Here is an 18,763-nt window from a genome sequence, read left to right on the forward strand (position 1 = left end):
GCCGGCATTCGGGATGTGGATGTTGTGTCTGCTGGAGGAGATCAGGGCACAGGGACACAGGGAGGGGACACAGGGAGGGGACACTGGGCTCAGCCCCCCATCCCGTGCTGTGCCCTGCTCATCCCTCATCCTCTGCTCTGGGGAGGGCTTGGCTGTGGGGCAGAGCTGTGGGGCAGAGCTGTGGTGCTGTGTGTCTGAGGTGTGGGGCAGAGCTGTGTGTCTGAGGTGTGGGGCAGAGCTGTGGGCCATGCCCCAGCAAAGTGCTGTCCCAGCCCTGAGCTGTGCCCAAAGCCCTGGAGGTGCAGTCCTCTCACCCAGCAGACAGATCCTGGCTGGTGCTCAGGACCAAGCAGGGGGTGCTGGGGTCCCTTTTGCTCCGGGCTCTGAAGAGGAACCGCCCGTGCCCGACCTTCGTGTTTGGTCTGTGGAGGTCTGGAGCTCTGCTTTCCTTTCTGCCCCCTTGGAATTGATGCAGGATCATTTCTTCTCCCTGCTGTCACCATTTCCCTGCAAATTCAGGGGTCACATTTCCAGCATCTGTTTCTCCAAAAGGCTCCTCGAGGGCCACACAGGACAGAGATTTGGGAAGCTCAAAGCAGAATCCCTCCAAATGAGATAACTCAGCCCCAGTTCACTGCTGGGGGTGCAGCAGCACCAGAGCCCGCAGGACTCACCTGCCCCATCTGCTTTAACCTCTGCTTTTCCCAGATGTTTTCCCAGTTTTCCGATTTCTGTTGAGGAAAGGACGCAGGAGAAACCCAGCTGCTGTGTGAGCAGGAATGGTGTTCCCAGGGGCACCCAAGCCCTGGCACTGCTCTGCGCTGGGTACCCAGCAGGTTCCTGCCCTCAGGCACATCCCCTGCCCCTCGGTTTGCCTCTCCCCCACGGTTTCCCACAAACTCAGCGTTCCTCCCCGGGTTACAGTGATCGTTGCTAAGGTAGCAAACCAGCAGCTAAAATCAATAATAATAATAATAATAATATTTTATGATGTTGTCAAAGCCTTGGGCAGAAACGTGATGTAACCGGCTGCACTGAGGCTTTGGCTCACTCCCTGGATGGGTTTCCAGGATGTTGTGGTTGGCTCTGGAAGCAGCACTGAGCCTGGCTCAGGAGTCCAAGCGTTTGTCACCTTCCTCCTTCACAGCCAGCCAGGAGTGACAATCGGAACCCAGGCTCCCCAGAACACCCCCCAGGGCCATGCAGCTCAAGAAGCCATTTTCATCTCTCAGCATGGGGCAGTTCATCCAACACGATCCGGCGCGCTTCCCAGTGCAGACCTATCCCCACCAAATCCCCGCAGGGAACCACACACAGAAATCCCGCTGCGAACATTCCCGAGTGCTCAGACAGGAGGAGCTGCCGTGAGCACAGCCCCGGCTACAGCCCCAGCTACAGCCCCAGCCCCTGACACGGCCTGAGGGCAACACCAGGCACTGCCCGTGCTGGGGCAGGAGCAGCTCCCAGCTCCCATATCCCAGCATCTCTGCCTTCCAGCCTTATGCCCACCGGGAACGTGTAGCACAAACCACACCGTGTTACCCAGACACAGGTGAATGGGAAGCTGAGAAGCACAGGGAAGCACTGGGTGTGCTGTCAAGAGATCACAGCACCCCGGTTACAGGAGCGGTTATCATGAAAAAAAGAAAAAAAAAGAAAAGAAAAAAAAAAAGAAGAGAAAAAAAAATTAAGAAGAAAGCCTGTTTGGCGGTTTGACAGCTGGAAAGCCTTTTTATTCCACCACGCGCTGTAAAACCGCCCACTGAGCACTGCTCAGGCTCCCTGCTCAGGGGCTCACTGGCGAGAAGGGTCCCCGAGTCCTGACAGAGCCCGGGTGAGAGACCCCGAGTGAGAGACCCTGGGTGACAGAGCCCGGGTGACAGACCCTGTTGCCGACAGGTCTGCTACCAGCCCAGCCCAGCCCTGTCACCACCGCCGCCGGTTCCCTCAGGCACCCCTGTCCCGTCTGCCCCCGTCCCGCCTCAGCCCCGCTCCCGCCTCAGCCCCGCCCGCCGGTTCCTCTCTTTCCCGCCCGCCCTGAGGAGAGCGGCGGCTCCTCCCCCACCGCCTCGCGCACAGCCCGACCGACCAATCCCAGCAGCGCTTCCCTCTGACGTACAGCACAGCTCCCGCCCTCCCTACCTCTAGACCTATGGGCAGGCGGCATCGGGAGACTGCCGGGGCCGCAAGGGCCAATCGGAGGCGGCTGACGATGCAGTCCCCGCCCCGCCCCCTCCCAGGCCCCGCCCCCTCCCTCCGCTGCGCCTGCGCTGCACCGCCCCCTGGCGGCTGCGGGGGGGCACGGCGGCTGCGGCGGTGCGGGCCGGGGAGCGGCAAGATGGCGGGGAGGGTAAGTGCGGGAACGGGCACGGCCCTGGGCACGGCCCCGGCACCGGCCCTGCCCGCCTGCCCGGCCCCGCCAACCCCGCGGCTCCTCCTTCACTGGGCGCCGGGGGGCTTGGTGACTTCCCGTAGCCCCGTGGCCGGGACGGTCGCTCAGCCCTTGGGCAGGGAGGGGGGGAGGGTCCCTGAGGGGGTGTGGTGAACCCCTGGGTGCTGCGGGGTCCCCTGAGGGGGCTGCGGGGTCTGGGTGGCCCCTGTCCCCCTGGAGCACGGTTTTAGGGTCCCGTGTGGGTGCTGTGGGGCTGGGGTGGCCTCTTGGTGATGTGGCATCGGGGTCAGGGCTGTGCGGTGCTCAGGAGCTCGGTGAGGCCCGGCTGAGCCCTCTGCCTCTGGGGGGAGTCCGGGTTTAGGGTTCCCGAAGGGTGCTGTGAGGTTGCGGTGGTCCTGCGGGGTGCAGGGCAGGACTCAGGGTGTCCTGGGGGTGCTGTGGGGCTGTGGTAACCCCTGGGAGCTGTGGGGTGAGGTTCTGGGGCTGAGGTGATCCCTCTGCCTGCGGAGTGGGGTGAGACCCTCGGGGTCAGGATTTAGGGTCCCTTTAGGGTGCTGTGAGGCTGCAGCAGCCCTCGGGCCTTGTGTGGGGAGCAGGGCAGGGTCTGAGGTGCTGTGGGGCTGCAGTGCCCCCTCTCCCTGCACGCTGTGGGGCAGGGGGAAGGGGAGATGGGGTCACCCACTGCTGCTCTGGGGCAGGGCTGTTGGAATTCCCAGAGGGCTCCATGAGGCTGGGTGATCTCTGTCCCCATGGGGTGTGTGGGTCCCCTCAGGGTGCCATGAGGTGGCCTCTGGGTGCTGGGGGATGTTTGAAGGGCTTTGTGAGGCCCTAGAGCCTCCTCTGCCCTGTGGGCACCAGCTGGGCACTGTGCTGTGGGTTCAGGTTGTGTTAAAATACATCTCAAGGGCTGTGCAGTCGTTTTATTCTGCACTTATTTAAAATAAAGGAGTCCCTTCTCTGTCATTGATTACATAAGATCAGCAAGTGGCTAAAAAGGCCTGGAAATGTGATGGAACACTCTTGTCTGCCACATCACTGTAGTGCCTCCTCTGTCCCTTCTGTTTTCAGGTGTCCATCTCCAGGGGCTGCAGTTAAGGTTGCTCACTCATCCTCTACTGGCTGTCAGCTTGTGAAATCATGGTGTTCATTAACATTGTTTAATTAACATCTGCTTCAGGCTGAAATCTTTTGTCTTGGCCAGACAATTCAGTGACTGAGAACCAGGGGAACAGGTTTTCTTGTTTGATTTTTTTTTTTTTTAATGTTCTGGTTTTCTGGTGAGTACACTGCAGATGGTGCAGTGGTGTGATGCAGAGCAGGGGTGAGAAATTTGGCCCAGGGATAATCTGTGTCCCAGGTGAGCAGATCTTGGGTACCACCTCAAAAATGCTGCTGATTAACTGAGGAAAAAAAACCGTTTTTTGGCCATCTCTCTGTAAATAAGAGCTTTTCCTTCTGTCCCTGATCCAGATGTGTGTTCTCACTTCTTCCTTGCACCTTTTTTTCATCTTGTGACCAGCTGAAAAAAGTCAGCTATGAGCAGAAAGGGAGCTTGGTGCTCCCATCACTGGTGATGGATGTTGTTGTCAGAGTCCTTGTAGCACAAAGCACCGTGGCTGCAGTGCCCTTGTCCCCTGAGCCTTCCCTGCATGCCAGGGCAGCAGAGCACAGGATCTGTGTGGTGAGGAGTTGGTTCTCAGTGGCATTGGTGCAGTGGAAATTCTCAGTGAACACCCTGAGTGCTGGAGGTGGGGAGGAAGGAGAGGGATCAGCCCCAACTTGCTCCCTTTGCTGTGAGCTTTTGTGCTGCTAAACACCTGAAAAAATCTCTCTTTATTTGTCTGACTTGGAAGCCTGGTTGAGGAAAGGGAGGATTTATACAAATTCCGGAGAGAGATTGGAGGATAAGTGGTAATTGAGGTGGGTGATGATTTCCCTGGTTTACCATGGAGCTTCTTGCTATCCAGGGCCTCATCCCTGGAGATGCTCAAGGTGAGGAGGCTCTGAGCACCCTGATCTGGGTGAGGGTGTCCCTGCTGACTCTGGGGGACCTTTGAGGGGCCCTTCCAACCCAGATCCCTCTGGGGTTCAGGATTTATCTACAAATGCAGCTGTTGCAGAACTCTCAGATTATCCAGTGCTGTGGAGAGAGCTCTCAAGCAGAGTGTTCAGACCTTTCCTGAGCTTGCTCCCTCCTTGTAGGGTGCTGGGTGCTGTTGGTGTAGCTGAAGCAGGGAGCTGCCTGCTGGCTCCTGCTGCTCCTGGGCTGGCTCAGATGTGGCTCTGCAGCCCTAAGGAAGGGCAGGGAGGAGGCTGGAGGTGTGCTGGAGGTACAGCTGGTGAGTGGCACTGGAACACTGCTGCTGTTCTGTTGGCAGCATTCTGAAAAGGTGCTAAAACCTGGAAAATGGGTACAGAAAGCTTCAGTGGTGGCTTCTGGGCTGAGGAGATGTCCTGCAGGGCTGTGCAGAGCTCAGCCTCTTTCTGGAGGCTCCTGTGTTTGATTTGGGGGTGTTTACAGTTACAAACAAACGGCTTTCCTGGTACAGGAGAGAGACAGAATCTTCAGGCTTCTAGTAGTGTTTTAAATGATTTAGACAGATGATAAGCCAACTCTTATTAATTGCCCAGTGCTGTTTCAGGTATATCGCTCCCTTAATTGCACCGAGTTTCCTCGAGCTCAAGGAAGAGATGTGATTAATGGTGATTGAAGTTTACAGGAAAAACAGTTTATGCTGATGAGGAGTAATGGCTGTTTCTGTTATGATGTATTCTGTGTCTCCCTGCATGGGGATCATCAGGCCTGCAAGCAGAGCACTGACACCAGCCAGCATCTGCTGCAGAGGGAGTGGGGTGAAGCTGTCAGCTCTGTCCCTGCTTGGCTGCAGATCCCTTGTACCCAGGTTGGAACCTGACTGGTGCTGTCTGTAGCCAGTTGATTTCAGCATCATTAGGAATTAGCTCTCACAGGCTGTAGAAAGGCCAGCTGACTTCTGTGCCTTCTTCCAGCCCATGTCAAGCTGTTGATCCAGGCTGAGCTGTGGTTCTGCTGGTGCTGGACCAGGCTGCAGAGCTCCAGAGAGAAATGCTGCTGTAAAGGGAACAGGTCTGTCAGGAGATGGGGAACCCATGTGGGATGAGCATTGCTGTGGTGGATGTTGGTGCTGATCCCCTGTCAGACACAGTTCATGGAATCATAGAATCATAGAACTGGCTGGGTTGGAAGGGACCTCAGAGCTCATCGAGTCCAACCCTTGATCCACTCCCCCCGTGGTTCCCAGCCCATGGCACTGAGTGCCACATCCAGGCTCTTTGGAAAGATCTCCAGACACGGAGAATCCACTACTTCCCTGGGCAGCCCATTCCAATGCCTGATCACCCTCTCCAGAAAGAAATTCTTTCTCATCTCCAACCTAAACCTCCCCTGGCACAACTTGAGACCCTGCCCTCTTGTCTTGCTGAGAGTTGCCTGGGAAAAGAGCCCAACCCCCCCCTGGCTCCAACCTCCTTTCAGGGAGTTGGAGAGAGTGATGAGGTCTCCCCTGAGCCTCCTCTTCTCCAGCCTCAACACCCCCAGCTCCCTCAGCCCTTCCTCACAGGAATTCTGCTGGATCCCTTCACAGCCTCCTTGCTCTTCTCTGGACCTGCTCCAGCACCTCAAGCTCCTTCCTGAGCTGAGGGGCCCAGAACTGGACACAGGACTCAAGCTGTGGCCTCCCCAGAGCTGAGCACAGGGGCAGAATCCCTTCCCTGGACCTGCTGGCCACGCTGTTCCTGAGCCAGCCCAGGATGCCATTGGCCTTCTTGGCCACCTGGGCACACTGCTGGCTCCTCTTCAGCTTCCTGGCAATCCAGACTCCCAGGTCCTTTTCTGCCACTGTGTGCCCAGCCTGGAGCTCCCCATGGGGTTGTTGTGTTGAACCTCATCCCCTTGGGATCAGCCCAACTCTCCAGTCTGTCCAGGTCCCTCTGCAGAGCCCTCCTGCCTTCCAGCTGATCCACACTCCCCCCATCTTAGTGTCAGCTGCAGATCTGCTGATGATGGACTCAATCCCCTCATCTAAATCATCCATGAAGATATTGAACAGCACTGGGCCCAACTCTGATCCCTGGGGGACACCACTGGTGACCGTTCTGTTTTTCTTTTAGGAATATTAAAGTTTTTTAACAGCACCAATCATGTAAGTGTTCACCATGATCAGAAGTCATGGTTGGTTTAATGGTATAACTGGTGTAGCACCTTTATTTGTCTTTATTTGCTTATTTGGGACTCATTTGGATGGTGTTGCCATTAGCCCAGTGACAGGAGACATTTGTCTGTTTGCTTCTCAGAAGAGAGCTCCAGATTCACATCTGCATGGGGTGGGGAATGGGTTTGGTTTCACTCAGGTACTTGTAGATGTTGGGTGACACACGGGACTGTCCCTTAACTCCTCTGCAAGAGCAGAACCTGTGGTGTGAGCAGAACCATTCCGTGATCCCCTGATGACTGATGTGTGCTCTCCTGCTCCCTGCAGTCAGTCCCAGGGCAGGTACAGGTTGGAGAGTTGGGTAGGAACTTGGAAATGACGAGTGTTGGATTTTATGTTTCTGGGTACAGCTGATAACATATGGAATCACCATGGGGCTGCAGGCAGCATCAGGCAACCAAGGAGACATCTGTGAATTGTCAGAGTCCTTCCTGGTGCTGTGGTACTGATCCTTCTGTCCTCACTTAGCATTTTTTTTTAGTGCTTCCTAACACGTATTCTGAAGAAATAGTTTTTAGCAATGCTCAAGTGCAGTGGGAGACAGCCAGACCTGAATCTCTGTTCCTTGGATCTGTTCTGCAGCTGTGTACCTGTACTGGGGACTCATCTCAGGCAGAGCTGTGCCCTTCTGACAGGGCTTCTGCAGTGTAATCCCCATGCTCAGTTATTAAGAATAAAATCCAGGCATGTGGCTGTTTGTGGGCATGGGATAGCTGACCTTGTCATCTCTGATTAATTTGTTGTTTGGCTCAGTGGTGCAGAAGCAGTGTGGCCAAAGCTCAGGAGACAGCACAGTGAGGAGATGTTGGTGCTGCCTCTCCATCTCCACATCTCCACATCTCCAGCTTTGGGGGTGCTGCTATGTTACACCTTTTTTTTTTTTTTTTTTTTTTTTTTAATCCGTAAAAATCAAAGAAACCTTTTCAAGATAATTTCAAGTGTGAATTTCTTAAATATTATTTTTTTTTTCCTTTCCATCACACAGCAAAATCTCTCCTCCTATCCTATGTTCTGCGTCCTGCACAGAGGTTGTTTAGCAGACCCTGTGGTTTGGGAGATGCCCTAGCTGTAAATTTGGAGGTTGTGCTGTCATAAAATCACCTCTGCTTGGGTACACAGAAAATCAGTCCTTAGAAAGTAGTGATACTTCCATTATTAAGTTGCTTACCCAGGCAGGACATGTTTTTTAGGAGAATAAAAATTTTTTTTATTCTTTTCTTCACATGAAAATGTAAAAAAAAAAAAAAAATCAGAGAACTGGGGAAAAGAAAAGTTCCTTAGGCATGATTTGATCTTTTTATGATCCAGGAGTGGGTGGAAGCTGTGCAAGTGTCCTCAGAAGAGGCAGAGCAGAGGCTTTGGGCAGCCCTGGTGCTGGCTGAGCCCTGAGCTGTGGGACAGGCAGCTGTGACCTCAGACTGCTCTGGTTGTTGGAAGGAGGTTCAGAGCATGAGGCATCTCTCAGGATGCTGTCTCCAGTCAGGGAAGTTCTCTTGATTAATTTTCAAGTTGGCCATCTTTGTTTTTAGCTTTTTTTGACCTCCAGGAGTTGTGCTGGAGGAGATCTGTGAACAGAAAGATTGGAGCAAGGAAACCAGTTGCTGCAGTTCATTGGATTCAGTTTGTCTGCACTTGAGCCCACTGATAATCTGTGCTGCTTGAATCAAGGCTGAATTTATGGTTCTCCAGGCACTGCCCTGCCCTGCCTGCTCCTCCCTGTGTGTGCCTCTCGGATGCTCAGTTCAGGAAGGTCAAATGTTTGCAGCATAAAAAGATTTCACACATTTCTCTAGTCTCCTGGGATGCAATAAAGCAATGGCCTTCTGTAAAAAAATCTGGAGGAGTTTGTGCCCTGGAGTTGTGTCAAGTGACCTGCTTGTTCTGTAGGAAACCCAGCAATACTTGGGAGGGCTGCTTGGGAGCAGGGAGTGTCTGCAGCTTGGTTCTTGTCCTGGAGCACCTCAGGCTTTCCCCAGGCAAATCCCAGCTTGGAGTGGATATTTTTATTTAGGTGCTTCTTGCCATTGGGTAACTTTTCTAAAGAAATGGGGCAAAACTGGCATCCAGTTGGTGTCCTCACAGCTGGTATGTCAAAATCCTGTGGCTGACACCTCAGACATGGCTGTGTGATGTTTCATTCCTGTGAGCAGCTTTAGGAGAGGTGTAGATGAAACACCACATGTAGCAGTTCCCTGTAATTAAATTGTTCATCATCTTGGCTCGTGGAAGAAATGTGAGGCACCATCCCCTCCAAAAATGAACGTGTTAATTACAGACACATCTTCTGCATTGCTGTTACTTAATTGTGGAGTTGATGTTTGTGCAGAGCTGTCAGGAAACAGCTTCCTGGCTCTGTGGCCCAGTGACACAGGTACAGATGTATTTCTGAAATAATTTTACTGCTCATGTTGTGGAGAGGTGGTGTGGAGGATGACATCTTGGGGCAGAGCAAGCTCTTTAGTTAGGCTGCAGCTGTAGAATTGATTTAGTGCATTTGTTTCTTGTGCTCCTTCAGACCAGCAAGGCCATTGGAAAATGGGGAATGTGTGAAGTGTATTTTGTCTCTGAAGAACAGCCAGTGCAGAGGAGTTGTGTCTGCCCTGCCAGCCCTGCTGGGGCTGATGGGGAGGTTCCTGGTGCTGCAGGCACAAACCCATGTGGGGAAAACCATTCCCTGCTCATTTCCTGGGTGGTGCAGGAGGTGGTGATGTGGACTCTTTCCTCTGACAGGGCTGAGGGATGGGGTTGTGGGGTGTGTGTGGCTCAGGTGGGTTCACCTGGTGCCCCCTGGTTTGTACCTGTGGGATCAGCCCCTCTGGGGAGGGGAGGAGGGCTGGGAGCATCCCTGTTCTTGTCTGGACTCTGTGCTGAGCTCTGTGGGATGGTGTTGGCTTGCTCAGAGTTCCTTGGCTTTGGCAAAAACTTGAATAATAATAATGAGATTTTAGCTCTCCTAATGTGTTCATTTTTTTAAGAGGAGAAGAAAACTGTGAGCTTGTTACTGAGAGAGAATGCATCTCCTTCCTGATGGGGATGGAAGCTTCCAGCAAAGTGAACTGTGGGTCAGGTGTAGCAGATGGGAAGGTTGGTCCTGAGCAGCCAGCCCTGGGGACAGAGTGCTTCAGCTGCTGGGCACAGCAGGGTGCTTGGAGGGGCTGGGAAGGAAACCTCTCCTGCCAAGCCTGCTGTTCCAAGAAGTTATTTGTAAGTGGTTGATCTTTTCTTGTAGCTGCAGCACTCTGTAAGCTTTCTTCAGGTATTTTTTTCAGATGTCAAAAAGAAAAAACAAAACAAAACAAAACAAAACCTCCAGCAAATTAGTGTCTTCCTTGTTTAATTTTTTATTTCTATTTTCTTGAATTTTGGAAACACAGCATTGTGGACATCTCCTCTTGCTGAGTCTGATCCCTGGTGTAGGAATCCTGTTGTCATTATATTACAGAATGCCTTCCTTAAAGGTGTTTTGGGGTTGTCTTCACTGTTTCCCACTCTCTTGTCAGGAGCCCATTCTTGGGAGTTGGAACTGGGTGATCTTTAAGGTCCCTTCCCACCCAACCCATCCTGTGGTTCAATGAGCTGCAGTAACATTACTATTGTTTGATACCAATTTCTTCTCTGCTTTCGTTCAGAGTTGGTTTTCCTCTGCATTATTCAGGTCTGTGGGGTGTGTGTGTAGAGAGAGAAATCAGGAATCATTCTCCCCAGGCCTCCCTGAGCTGGGAGAGCTTGGCTGTTGCTGACCCAGCTCCTTGTTCTGCTCTCAGCATTTGTCAGGAGGCTCCTGATGTTCACTGCTTCCATCATCATCTCAGGTTCTGCTGTCACTTCAGACACTGAGTTTTTAAAGCAGGCAGTGCCTGGTGCATGTCTGCTTTCCATCAGGAGCATGGTCCAGGGTAACACATGCTCTGCAGATCATCACCTCAGTTCCCTGTTTATCTTCAGACTTCCTTTCACATCCTAGTCCTTCCTTTCAGTGTTCAAACTTTGTTTTATTTGCAGACTTGTGGTGAATGAGTGTTTGACTGGGAATGAGTGAATGAGTGTTTGGGTCACAACCAGCAGGCAGCACACACCTTCTTGGGCCCTGGTAAATATCACAGAATCATGGAATGGGTGAGGTTGGGAGGGAGCTGAGAGCTCATCCCCTCCATCCCCCTGCCATGCCCAGGGACACCTCTCATCCAGCCCAGGTTGCTCCAAGCCTCATCCAACCTGGCCCTGAACACCTCCAGGGAGGGGGCAGCCACAGCTTCTCTGGGCAATCTGTTCCAGAGGCTCAGCACCCTCCTGATGAAGAACTTCTTCCTCAGATCCACTCTGAGCCTCTTCTCCTGCAGTTTCAGTCCCTTTCCCCTTCTCCTGTCACTGGACACTCTGATGCAAAGTCCCTCTGCCACCTCCTGGAGGTTCCTTCAGGGATTGGGGGGCAGCTCTGAGGTCCCCCTGGAGTCTTCTCTTCTCCAGACTGAACAATCCCAGCTCCTCAGCTGCTTCAGCTGAGGCCTCCTCTTTGTGGCCTCCTCTGGACTCCTCCCAACAGATCTCTGTCCCTTTTTTCTATTGGGGACACCAGACCTGGGAATATGGACTGAACTTCCTTTGGAGAAAACTCCTGCACAGGTTGTTTGTTCCCCTGCCTGGGTGGTGAAGCTCTGGGCTTGGGGGTGCTTTGGTGCCTGACAGCTGTTCCAGTAGAGCTGAGATGGTTTTTGGAGCAGGAATCCCCATTTCCATGCAGCTGGCAGTGGGCTTCACAGAGGAAACTTAAATATTGAGTACTTAGAGTTGTCACATCTCCTGACACTCCTCTGGCAGCATCAGTGTGACAGAAATCATGTCTGTGTGGACCTGTGTGCAGGCAGAGCTGTGTCTGTGTGTTTCACACACAAGAGAATTGTAAATGTGTAACACCAGTGATTTTTGGCTTCTACAAACCTTGTAGAAACTGTGGACAGAACAAAACCTGTCCCAGCTTTAGAAGCTGTTGCATAATCTCTTGGCCAGGATTAGGAAATGAAAGGAGTTAAGCTGCTTGCAATGAGGAGAATCTCTGCCTGAGCATTTCAGATGAGAGCTCCTCTGCTCAGCAGAGCTGACAGGCAGCAGGGCTCTGCTCCTGTGTGCCACCAGGTTACCTCCTGTGGGGCTGGGTAATGGGAAAATGTTTTTCTTCAGCTTCCTCCATCATCAGCCTTAATATTTGTGAGTTGTTAACTGTATTTCTGTAGTGTGTGCCTGCCCACACAGCAGTGTGATGCACTGCACTGTGTGTAACATTCCTGGGATTTTATTGTTCCTTCCCCTGGCTTTGCTTTTGCTGTGGATGCTTGTCTTGAAATTCAGCAGGAGAAAAGATGTGTTTTATCTGGGTGTGAAAACAGCCAGGTAACTGAACATTGATTTCTGGGCTGAGCTCTCCTAACGTGCCAGGAGAACTCAGCTTCATCCTTATGTGGAGGAAAACTGGGATCTGTGCAACTGAGAAAAAACCCTCTGGAAGATTAGATATGATCACGGTTGTTTCCGTTACAAAGGTGTTTGTTCTTTGATGAGACTTTTACTTTGTAAAAGTAAAATGTGTCAGCATTCCTGAGCCTCCTGGTGCTGGATTTTATCAGAGAATCACAAAACAATTTGGGTTGGAAGGGCCCCCCAAAGGTCCCCCAGTCCCAGCCCTGCAGTCTCAGGGACACCCTCACCCAGATCAGGGTGCTCAGAGCCTCCTCAAGCCTCACCTTGAACATCTCCAGGGATGAGGCCCCAACCCCCTTCCTGGGCAGCCTGTGCCATTGTCCCACTGCCCTCCTGGGGCACAACTTATTCCTGACAGATTTTCATGCTTAGCACCAGCTCAGCAGCAGAAGGGCAGAGGCAGCATTACTGCTGTTACAGATCTGAGGGTGAGGCCCCTCACACTGCTCAGCACGAGGTTTCTCCATGTGAGCTCCTTGTCCTCTTGGGAAACAGAAGGAATACTGGAGCAGACCTCCCTGGATTTAGGAGCAGGGACTGTGTGGTGGATGATCAATCAATGCTCAGGATGCCTTAGGACAGAGGTGCTGTAGTCCTAGAACTTCACTGTCCTTGGAGTCTCCTCCTTGCACATAAAGCAGAACAATTCCTGGAGGCAGGAAGACTCCTGTCACTTCAGGCCTGCTGGATCTGTCCTGTGGATTGGGGGGTGTCAGTGGGTCACCTTCAGAGCAGTGTCACTGATCTGCTCTGCTGGGTTGCTAGAGCTGAGCTGTGTGTCACCTTGCCCAGTGGCTGGCAGGAACCACTGGTTAGCTTCAAATCAGCTGTGTAAGTTTACTTGGAGATTTCTGAGAAATATTCTTGAGGATTTTGCCTCCTCTGTTCCCTGAGATGTGCAGGAGCTGTGGGAGTCCCTGTGCTGCTGTCCTGGGGAGCTGCATCCCACACTGCAAGAGCTTGGAGTGTCCCTGAGAGTTCTACCACTGGCATGGGGCAGTCACCTCAGCTCCACAGCAGCAACCTCAGCTCCTGTGGTTCATGTCACAGCTCTGTTCTGCTGTGTTTATGCCAGAAAATCTTCCCCAGGAGCAGCCCATGTCCGTGTCCCTGCTGTGACAGCTCAGGACAAGGACCCTGTGAGCAGGAGTGCCAGGGGTGTGAGCACTGGGGTGAGCAGAGGGGGTAAGAGGAAGCCTCTGCAGTTCACTTAGAATTGTGTGTTCCTCCTTCTTGTCTGGGTGCTTTCCAGTTCAATTCTCATCTCTTCAATAACCAGATTTCCACAAACTGTCCCATGTGTACCCAGGAAAAGCTGCTCCAGGGACTGACTCCCATGCACAAGCTGTTTTATGTTAAAAGCACTTCTGTATATTGATAATCTATTGAAGTTCTGCAAAATGGTCTTTGAGCTTGAGGAAGGAGCTGGGAGCACAGTGGGATGATGGCTCTGAAATGTTGGGTATTGCCCAGGGAGGAGTGAGCTCCAGCCCAGCACCTGAGGAGCAGCCTGTGCTGGGAACAGGGCTGAGGCTGCTGCAGCCACATTACTGCATGGATCAGGGACCCAAGGATGCTTTGCCATGGATCTCATCTTGTGGAGCTTGCAGAAGGAGCAGCACTTTGTGCTGGATTTGGGATTCATTCCTTTATATTTCAGCATTTTCTTAAAGCCAAGAAGTGCACGTTCCCTGGTGGGGACAGAAATACCACAGCAGAATGGCAGCTTGGCCAGGCTGGTGCTGGTAACATGGATGTAGGAAGCAGTTTGTCAGCAAGGATTAAAAATGCAGTTGAGGTCTTGTGCTGGAAAAAAAAGGTTTAATCCAGGAGCTCTGTGTTCAGTTTTCTCAAAATACCCTCCCTAATGCCTCTGATCAGGGCATGCCCTGCACTGAGCAGTCCCTTGCAGTGGAAGGGAGCACTGATAAAATGGTGAATGCTTTTTTTGTGTGTGTGAAGTGCCCAAAGATGCTGAGTTGTAAGAGGCAGGATGTCTGTGTCAGAAGTCCACTGATGTTCACATGTTTTTTATTCTGAGAATATTTGAGTCTCTTATTACCCTGAGATCCAGGCAGATAAACCTGTTCCCAGGCTGAGAACAGAATCCTTTTCTGTTTTCATGTAAGTAAAGGGCAGTTGAGCATTATTCAGTAAAAATAATGAGTTAGCCCTTTTCTAAATAGCAAGGACTCCAGAAGAATTGGGTTCTGAGATAAGAGGTGGGTTTGAGCTCTGGGCCAGGCTTGCAGCCACACAGAGAGAAACTTCGGATCTGAAATGGCCCAGAAGGGTTTGAGGGGGAAGGGCTGAGCAGGGAGGTAACTCCTGGAAATGATCCGGATGTGTGCAGTAGGATCAGCACCTTTCCTTCTCCTGTTGCTGGATTTAAGAGCAAATCCTCTCTGAATTGCTCTTAGCAATAGGTTGAGGCTGGGAGATGGTTTCTGTTGCATTGCCTGCAGATGTGTGGCCAACAAAGAAAACACTTTCACCCTAAAATAACATCCTGGGGGCAGCTTTAGCTTTTCTCCAAGATAAGTTTTTTCAGTCTATAGCTGATGTTAGAGACATTTTGACTTTTCTGTCCATTTCTCCACCTGTAGAGGCATTTTGAGCCCAATTTTCATCTTTCTGCCCTGGCTTTGTGCAATCACTCTGCAGAAGCAGATGGGGTTGGGAGTGCACGGAAGGGCTGAGGTGGAAAGGGGGAGCCTGGGCTGGGTGGTGTTTGGTTATTTCAGCTGCTGATTTGTGAGTAATAGAGGGGGAAAAAAGTAAAGAGATACCCTTGAAATAGGATTGCTCCTTTGGCTTCAGGAAAAAAAAAAGGAGGGAGAGAGGACACCCCCACAAAATTTGTTGAAGTGAATCTTCAAATAGTGGTGGGCTGGAATTGACTGTTTGATTTCATTTTCTCCTGCTTGTTACTGATCTGCAAAGTTCCCTGTAGAGTAAGAAATCTTATTTGGATCGTGATACTTCTTCTGAGAAGTTCTGCAGAGATGGACAGCCTGAGAACTGAACCCTCCTGTGGGCTTTTTCCAGTGCTGGAGTGTGCATTCCAGACTGGATGTGCTCATGTCCACACAGCCAAGAAGGCCCCTGGCACCTGGGGGGTGTTAAAAGGGGGTGCTCAGGAGGTCAGGAGAGGTTCTGCTCCCCCTCTGCTCTGCCCTGGGGAGGCCACATCTGGAATATTGTGTCCAGTTGTGGGATCCTCAGTTCCAGGACAGGGAACTGCTGGAGAGAGCCCAGAGCAGAGGCACAGAGCTGCTGAAGGGAGTGGAACATCTCCTGGTGAGGAAAGGCTGAGGGAGCTGAGGGGCTCTGAGCTTGGAGAGGAGAATGAGGGGGGAGCTGAGGAATGGTTATAAATATGTAGAGGTGAGTGGCAGGAGGATGGAGCCAGGCTCTGCTCAGGGATGTCCAGTGACAGGACAAGGGGTGCAAGCTGGAGCAGAGGAGGTTCCCCAGAAACATCAGGAAAAACTTTTGCAGTGTGAGGGTGAGGGAGCCCTGGCCCAGGCTGCCCAGGGGGGTGTGGAGTCTCCTTCTCTGCAGACATTCAAACCCCTCCTGGACACCTCCCTGTGTGCCCTGCTGGAGGTGACCCTGCTCTGACAGGGGATTGCACTCCAGGGGCTCTCGGGGTCCCTTCCAACCCTGACATTCTGTGATTTCTGTGATGTACTCAAGTTTCAGTTTTCTGAGCCAGGTGGGGAAAGAAGGGAGATAACAGCTTTATTCCACCCTCTTTTCCCCTCTGAATCTCACTGACCCAGCACAGCAGTGCAGGACAGGGGTTCCATGGGCTGCAGGCAGTGGGGCAGTCTCTAGGTTGCTTTGCCTTTCCAGCATTCAAAATCCCCTGGGTTTTGGGCAGAAATGCCTCCCAGTGGGTGCTTTGCCACCTGCTGGTTTGTTGCAGGGCTCAGGGAAGTTGCAGAACACCAGGGCTCACCAGCAAGTGAAGTGTATTTGTCCTGCAGGTCTTTCCTTGCTAAATGTGGGGTGATAGGAAAGGTGAGGGCTGCTGGACACCCAAGCTGCAGAACTTTTGGGTGCAAACATCTGTATTGGAGAAGCTGTGAAGAGGGGCAGGAGCCTGGCAGTGCTGGGGAACTGCACTCATGTTTATGCTCATGAAACCTGTTTGTGTTTTATGAATTTACAGAAGTCTTGAGATTTGGCTTAGGAAAGGAAGATTCAAGTTTTAATGGATAATTGTTTTTCTCTCCCTCTTCTCTCTTGTAGTCTATGCAAGCAGCAAGATGTCCCACTGATGAACTGTCCTTAACCAACTGTGCTGTGGTGAATGAGAAGGATTTCCAGTCTGGGCAGTAAGTGTGCTCAGAGCTGCTGCTCTTTCAGCTTTTAACTGAAAAGGGTTCAAAATTTGGGTGGAGGTGGGATGGAATTTCAGATTTTGCAGTAGGTTAATTAACAAAACTTCTGTGTCTTTAGAGACCAAAACTTTAAATGTGCCTCTTTCTCAGAACTGGAATTGCTGAAAAAAATGGTAAAATTTTCTTTGAAGCATTTCTTGCTTGGAAACTGGAACTGCTTAAGTAATTATAATTATTTTAATGAAGGGCTTCAGGCCTTCTTAAATTTTTCTTGTTGTTTTTGCTGTTGTTCGTGTTACATAGAATATATGACCTATTTCAACTAGATTTTTATCATTTAATTGTGTTACTAGGGGCATCTTCTCACTGTCACATCGTGTTGGAGTGCTGAGCAGAGTCAGTAGCAACTCTAGTTCTGGGGGGTTTCATGCACAGGAACAAAAGGGGAAAACAACCAGAATGTGGGCACAATTTGGATTATTTAATTACAGTTCTGTGGGGACTGATAGGAGCTGACTCTGGATTTTACTTTTGTGGGAAAAGAAGAAAACATTATTTTTTTCAGCCCAGCCCACACAGGAAGGATTTGTGTTAAAAGAAGCAAATTCAAATAATTAGTGTCCTGCTTTGTCTCTTAAAAAATTCAGTTTGTAGGTTGTGGACAGAAGTCATTAATTTCAGCAGAAAGAGAGAGCATCACATGCAGCAGAAGGAGAGAGACCTTGGGTTTGAAAAATGGGGGAAAAGTTAAAAAAGATACTGGATAATACACATAGGACATGAAATGGATGAAGAGCAAAGTGGCTCTGAGCTGCACTGAATGAGGCAGTGATGTGTTTTAGTTCCCAGAACTGTCCTGGCTCTTCAGTGGGAATCTGAACTGGGATTTCACCAACTCACCTCTAGTGTAAAATAACAAAACATGATGGAAACCCCCCAAAAAACCCCCCTCAGATGAGCACAACTGGATCCAAAGCAGGCACAAAGCAGACACTGCTTGGGCAGGGCAGGGTCCTGGTCTCTTCAAGTGATGCTTTTCCCTAAGTAGATTTTTTTTTCTAAGTAACTGAGTTACAGAAATACCTGAAGTGAGCATTGTACCTCATGCATTATAAAAATGTTAATTTCCTCAAATGTGGATGTCCTGGAGGGACCCAGCTTCCAGGCCTGCAGCAGCTGCCTGCTCTCCTTTCCCTCCTCACCTTTATGGAAGCATGCAGAGCCATCCTGAGAGCTGCCTGCAGAGCAGGCTGCCCATGATCCTGCCTGGACTGATTCTTCCCCAGAGAACTGCTTATTTCTAGAAACTTGGGCTCCTAAAGCAAGCAGCATATGTTTGGTTGTGAGCAGGAGCTATAAATGGCTTTGAGAAGTGTAAGACAGAGATAGGAGATGAGATTCAGCCACTCCTGGAGGATGCAGTCATTCTGCTGCATTGCAGATAGACTGAGCAAGAGCATCCTTGTGATCTGCTGCAGGAGGGAGCACCCAGGCAGCAGGTTTGGGTTGTGTCACCCCAGCCATGGGTGGCTGCACAGGGGTGCACAAAGGGCTTTCCCTTAACACATCCATTCAGTGCTCATGGTCTGGAGCTGGGAGTTTGACCTTGGATCAGAAGTTGGTTTGGGCCCAGGATGCTGCTGTGGATATTTTCATCCTTCATTTTCTGCATCCTGCAAGCTGGAAAAGTCTGAGTCACCACCCTGTGGCACATGAATCCATGGCAGTGCATCCCTCTGGTACCATGTGGCTTTGATAACTTGCACTGCTTCAAGTTCCTGTGACATCCTCCTGTCTGGAGGACTCCCAGTGTATCTTGGAACAGAAACCAGGGCTGCAAACACCCAGACAGTGAGGGGATCAACAGTCTGGGAGAAGACAGGGCAGGTTATCTCACTGGCAGGTTTATTTATTTTCTATGTATATATATAAATGTACACAAATATATATATATATGTGTGTGTTTAGTCTATTCAGAACTGTGTAATTATTCTTACCTTTTATTCCTGCTATTTAGATGGGAGGACCATCCTTCTGTCTCATTCAGGGAAGTTCTCCCTTCAGGAGCCTTGCTGAATAATTTCCAAACATGCACAAGAGGAGCACCTGCCTGTGTTGCTCAGATGCTCACTGGTGCCTTTTCACAAATACACAAGTTATGCTCTCCCTTAAAAAAGCTGTGCTTGGTCTTGATGAAGATAAAAACTGAAGAACCCAAGGTTAATATTATCTGTGACTTACCAGCTGACCCTTTCCTGGGCCTGGTCTGGAGCCCCTCTGGGGCACTGGCATGACAG

The 18,763-nt window shown here is 51.1% G+C and overlaps 1 protein-coding gene across 2 annotated transcripts in view; it reads left to right on the forward strand.

Moving 5' to 3' along the window:
- The first annotated feature begins 2,270 nt into the window (after positions 1-2,270).
- NSF (N-ethylmaleimide sensitive factor, vesicle fusing ATPase) overlaps positions 2,271-18,763 on the forward strand; it is a 79,675-nt gene continuing 63,182 nt past the window's right edge. Inside the window, exons 1-2 of one of the 2 annotated variants that reach the window (XM_030465843.1) lie at positions 2,271-2,350; positions 16,375-16,460. In XM_030465843.1, the coding sequence (XP_030321703.1) occupies positions 2,339-2,350; positions 16,375-16,460 (98 nt within the window). In that variant the 5' untranslated portion in view covers positions 2,271-2,338. The remainder of the gene's footprint in view (positions 2,351-16,374; positions 16,461-18,763) is intronic. The other variant, XM_030465842.1, reaches the window with a different exon arrangement.

The sequence above is a fragment of the Calypte anna genome, chromosome 27 (genome assembly GCF_003957555.1).
Source record: "Calypte anna isolate BGI_N300 chromosome 27, bCalAnn1_v1.p, whole genome shotgun sequence".
NCBI classification, from domain to species: Eukaryota; Metazoa; Chordata; class Aves; order Apodiformes; family Trochilidae; genus Calypte; species Calypte anna.